Source organism: Sinocyclocheilus rhinocerous, unplaced genomic scaffold, assembly GCF_001515625.1.
Source record: "Sinocyclocheilus rhinocerous isolate Xijiao unplaced genomic scaffold, SAMN03320098_v1.1 scaffold288, whole genome shotgun sequence".
Taxonomy (NCBI): domain Eukaryota; kingdom Metazoa; phylum Chordata; class Actinopteri; order Cypriniformes; family Cyprinidae; genus Sinocyclocheilus; species Sinocyclocheilus rhinocerous.
Window position 1 is genome coordinate 935,295 of NW_015635021.1, and position 5,814 is coordinate 941,108.

Here is a 5,814-nt window from a genome sequence, read left to right on the forward strand (position 1 = left end):
AGCCCCACTCCCACCTGTGTCACGTGACAGACTGTCCTTAAGACCTAAGGACCTTTTTTTTGCAGCTATTTATAAATATACATGGATTTATTACATATGACAAAGAAGCTTAGTTTATTTTTTGTTATTACGTAGTCATAATGCTTAGATGCTTGTTTATTAACGGGTTGAAATTACTGCCTGGTACCCAACAAATATATAACCTCAAAGTTTGCATGAAAATTCTATGTCTGGTCACACATACAGTTTAATTACACGGTCGTTCTGAGTAATATGGATTGATTTTGTGGAAACTTTATAGTTTGTGAGTAATACTGCTATTTATTTAATTACTTATATTTATGTGTAACATGGACATTGTAACGTAGAGTGTTAAAATGTGCGTTCACTACACAAACCCCAGCGCATTCTGATTGCAGTTTTAGATATTTGAAACCATCACCCCATCTTTTCTCCCCCTCAGTCTGTTAGAGGTCCGTTGCCTGGCTACAGTACAGCCGTATTCTCCTGGAGGTCTTTTGAATGTTACTAAAAACAAAGCAGGAGACAGTTCTACAAACACAATGAAGGTCTGATTGGGTGCCAGGCTGTAATAACACATCAGCTCAAATTTCCTCAATCACAAGAACAAAACTATGTAATTCTCTTCCTCTTTTTCTTGAAGCGGGAATATTATGCAGAGAAATGTCAAAAAGAGAGAGCCAAGAGCTGTTATTTGTGATTCTGAGGACTGAAGTTTGCATTTTATTTGGTTAAATCGCAACTGAGTGTGTGAGGGTGGGTCAGAGACAAATCAGATAAATCTCACTTTGGAGTCTTACTTGGAAAATTTTTTATTAATGTAATAAAAGAAACCTGTTCTTGAATTAAAAATGCTAAACGTTTTCTTTTACGGATTGAGTTAGGATTCTGAGCCTTTACATTAAAACGTAGCATGTCTTTATTTAGATAAAAGAAAAAAACTTGAACGCGTACTCTTGGTCTCGTGTACTAACATCACGCGCAAGATCTGCTCATGCAATCTGCGACTTTAGGCGCGAGCGCTTGCTGTTGCTAAGAGCAACTTGGCTGCTCTTCTGTAAAACAGCAGCCAGTATCTCCTCTAATAAAAGTTCTTCAACGTTGTACAATACGGAACTTTGACTTTTGAGCCATTATAAAGCAACTGAGCTCGATGCGTAGGCTAATTTATAACAATTAGTTTCTTCGTAGCGCATAACGCACTTTGGAAAAGGGTTTGCAGGAGAGTTTCAAATCTTAAAACATTTCAGTCAGAATGTCCACGGTGGCTTCAGTACGGCTCCCGGCCATTCAACACCCTTCATCAAGACTCGGAGATCCAGAGCTCATCTCTCTCCGGGGTTATTCCACAGACGGCGGCAGAGATCAGAGATGCTGGATTCCTCAGAGAGGAACCGGACCTCGGTCTCCAGGGACGGAAAGCCTGGACTCTGCTTTTCGCAGTGAGAGCAGAAGAAGTGATATCAGTTCTCTGCTGGAGAAAGGAAAAAGAGGAGGATTCGATATTCCAGAGAATATCCCCGAGGGAGACGAGGTCATCCTCGACCAGGATAAATCCAAACTACCTGCCTTCCGTGAGTCACTATAGCCTGACGTTTCTGGAGCTCGTATCAGTATGAAGCTGGTGATAGTGTAATGGTAATGCATTGTGAATGTATGGAGGTCTGGCTGTAAATCAGTATTTCAGCATTTAAAACAGCGCCAGAGGACTGCTGATAAACAGCTGACTGTGAAACGTCTATAGTGTCTGATGCAGATCACATTTTACGTAGCCTATAGTAGTGAGTTGGGTAAACGATTCTTTTAACTAATTTTGAGGGGAAAATATGTGGAAATCATAAAATATAGAAATGGAATGGTAAAAGCATTTGCAGCCCTCATTAGTTTGTTGCCAAATTATGTGATAATTTCAGATTTCAAAACAACATTGTATAACATATAACATTTCAGTTACAAAAATACGTTCAGTCCATATTATTTTAATGCAGTTCTTTGATCGTCCCATTTATTAAATAAAATACTGGAAAAAGTAGCCCCTTATTTATTTCCAGTCAGACATGACGAAAAAATAGGCTTCATTTTGTAAATACATTCACTGTAAAAAAAAAAAAAAAAAAAAAAATAATTTATAAAAAACCTTCTGTAAAAAATGTGTTAATTGGTTAACTGTATACGGAAATAAAAGTATTATTGGAGCCTAGCTGTTTTACAAGAAAATACTATTTCAGTCTTTCTACTTCAATATTTCACGTTTTTTCAATGTGTTACTTGCCGGTTTTTTGTCATTATTCATTATTTGTGAAATTTACTAGCATTTTTTGGGATGAAAATTGCTTCTACATCTATTTTTCTCGGTACAAATGAGCCTATAACGGAGCGAAAAGTAATGAAATTCATTCGATTTTGGTATTTTTTTTTAGATTTGTTGTTTTCATTGATGTGCAACCTGTACATATCTGTTAGTGTTAACATCTCAAAAAATGTGTTTTAGGGTTTCATGACCTTTAAACCAACATTATTAGTAAGTTCTATGATTATTCAGTCTTTCACGTGTTAGTCCACACGAGGGCGCTGTCTCATCAAGGGAATGAATTGTCTAGTGGTCAGTAAGATCAGAGCTTGTCTTCTTGCTCAGTCTCATATACTTATTGTATAAATACTTATAATGCATTTAAAGGAGCAGCATACTGCAGGAACATGTATAGGTTTATGATTTACATAATTTTTGCATTGTAATATTTTCATGAAAATCACCAAGTTTGGATTTTTTGCTGTTTACCTTGGTCCCTCATTCAAGTAAATAACCTAATGGATGTAGCCTATTAAATACTGTAATTTTTCTGGTTGTGTGTTTGATATAGGTCACAAGGCAGCATCAGAGAATCGCTCCATAAGTAGAGTCTCTCATACAACATACTCCAGCACTGGGCCATGGATGACGGATCAAACTGGTCAGGTAGTACACACATTACCTCACGAATGATATGATTACTGCACTAAAAACACACTGCAGCTTACTATTACATACAGTAGCCCAAAAAAATTGTATTTCTGAATCAATATTTGAACAGTTAGTAGATGAATATCATTAAATTGGATAATAAAATATCAGAAAAATTTGTTAGGTTTTATGTTATAAAATAGAAAATAGATGTACTGCTTATTAACAATAATTAAGATTGCATTTATTTGATCAAAGATGCTGTAAAAACAAGTAACATTGTGAAATGTTTATTAATTTAAAATGACCATTTTCTATTTTAATATATTTTAGAATGTAATGTATGCAAAGCTGAATTTTCAGCATCATTAATGCTGTCACATGATCCTTCAGAAATCATTCTAATTCTGGTTTGCTGTTCAAGAATCATTTCAGTCAACAATGAACGTTATTTTAGAAAATAATTTTATAATAATTATAATTCTATAATAATTCTATAAAAATAATTTCAAATAAATGCTGTTATTTCGGTTGACTGAATGCTCTTCTTTATCATGGTTTCCACAAAAATATTAAGCAGCAAAAACTGTTTTCAACACTGATAATAATAATAAGGACCATTATTCATATTTGAGCTTAATAATTAATAATAAGTGATATTAGTGCTGAGAAAAAGTCCAGCATAATTTGTTCCAGATGCCACCTGGTTTAATATTTTATTTAATGCAATAAAAATAATACTTTTTTTATTATTGTGCACACATTGTGTTTGCATAGGTGCACAATGTGATTCCCACAGAGTATAATTCTGAGTGCAGTGCATTAATACAGACATGTTTTCAAGTATCCCCATGTGCTCTCCTCTCAATGACAGAGTTGCTGGCCTGTGTTCCTCCTTTTGACATCAAAGCCTGGCATTATCCCATTGAGAATGAGAGCGACTGCTCAAGACTAAAACACAAGAACTGATAAAATCTCAGCTGCAGCTCAGTGGTTAACACCAATGTGTAACAGAGTTTACCCAGGAGAGATATTAGCAAAGAGAGATAAAGAGAAGGAGAAGGAGGGAGTATATGTGCAAATGGGTGTGTGAGAGAGAAAGTGCTGCAAATCTGCAGGTGTCTGTCTTGTAGAGGGGGTGTTGTGTGTGGTTAACCCTGCCAGTCTTATCCCTGGGGTCCTGTCTGTCTGACCGACTGAACCCAGCAGACAGGCCCCCTCGACTCCGCCTGGTCACGAGAGCTGCCTTAGTCACACAGTGGGGGTACACACACACACACACACACACACACACACCCGTCATAAGAGTCAGAGTGGGTGTATGGATAAACACACAACCCCTCCATCCCATCCCGCTCACAAAAGAAGCTTGAAATGCTGTCACTCATAATATTTAATACATTCAGTACTTTAAAATCTTTCAGTTACTGCAAACGAATTTACATGCTACCCATAGGTTCACATTAATGTTATATGAAGACATGTTCTCTCAGATTTTACACTGAGAAGAGATCTTCTGTGATCAGTTTATGATTGCTCAGTTCATTTATTTACGTCAAATTTGCAGAAATGTGAATGATCTCCAGAAAGGAAAAGTAAAATTTGGTCTACAACATATAGCAGCAAGAAGTAACTAAAGCATGATTTATATTTCTTAAAAAAATAAAATAAAATTCACCATTTAAAAAAATAAGAAGAAGAAACATTCGTTTAAAATAAGTTTATTCATTCACATAATTAAATTTGCAGTAATGTGTGTAATTTCAAGAAAGGAAAAGTAAATATCAAACTACATCAGAACAGAGTAAGTAAAACACATTTTTGTGCATTTTGCTTTAACTCAATTACTTATGAAATAATGTCTTGCAGCCAAAAAAATATGCCTATTTTGGTTTGTGCAGCAGTGTGTTAGAGTTACAAGTGAAAATGTGTGTTTCTGGAAAAAACAATGATGTAGAATATTGAGTTTTGACTTCATAATTTTGTGTTTTTGTAAATTAATTATTTAAAAAAAATACAGAATCCACACTAAAACAATATACAGATTTCACTCTTTCTTTTAAAGCTGGAAGATGAGCTAAAAGAGCGCATTCAAAATACAGGAGCTCTGGCACTCAAAATCCTGTTCAAGAACAACCACCCTGATGGCAAACCTCTAGTCAACAGGTGAAAACAGGCACACACAGATGTAAATATTGGAAATGCTTCCATTTTCTTAAGTTTATTGTTTTCCTAGATCTGCGCTACTTGAGATCCTTACAAATTTCCTGAGGAGGCCTGTCACAGCTAAACAGCTGAAAAAACTTCTATTTCGGTAAATAATGACAATGCTCTAACAATTCTCAAAACATAAAATTATGTTGTTGTCATTTAAAAAAACTGTCTAATTATTAGTGTTTCAAGATCCTTATAAAAAATATCCTGTCTTGCTCTTTCTGTGCAGTCTGCACCTCTCTGACCGAGTGCTTATCAGTTTTGAGGAGTTTTATGGTGCCCTGAAAGACCCAGACTCCAATAAAAGTAACCCCGTGGGTCTTCTTACGATTCCTCAGACAATGGCCCTGCTGAGAGGACCTGCATGCAGCAGGTGAGATCTTTGTTCCCGTCCTCAAATTTGACAGTCCATTTCATTTAATCGCTGGTATCACTCTTGTCAAGGCTGTCATTCTGTAAATTACATCATTTTACCGTAAGTGGCATCAAGTGAGTGACTCTTTGAATCATTGACTCAAACGATTTGTTCAAAAACGGATTCATTCAAGAACTATTTTCATTAGCGGAACTTTGTCCAAGACAATGTTTGAATTCCCTCTAACTGAATTCCCTTTAAGACCCCCCCACCCCACCCCCAC

The 5,814-nt window shown here is 35.9% G+C and overlaps 1 protein-coding gene across 1 annotated transcript in view; it reads left to right on the forward strand.

Annotated features, from left to right (window-relative positions):
• Positions 1–1,276: 1,276 nt before the first annotated feature.
• Positions 1,277–5,814, forward strand: part of LOC107746042 (EF-hand calcium-binding domain-containing protein 6-like) — a 31,278-nt gene continuing 26,740 nt past the window's right edge. The window contains exons 1-5 of the mRNA XM_016560096.1: positions 1,277–1,595; positions 2,883–2,977; positions 5,028–5,128; positions 5,199–5,276; positions 5,406–5,549. Of these exons, the coding sequence (XP_016415582.1) occupies positions 1,277–1,595; positions 2,883–2,977; positions 5,028–5,128; positions 5,199–5,276; positions 5,406–5,549 (737 nt within the window). The remainder of the gene's footprint in view (positions 1,596–2,882; positions 2,978–5,027; positions 5,129–5,198; positions 5,277–5,405; positions 5,550–5,814) is intronic.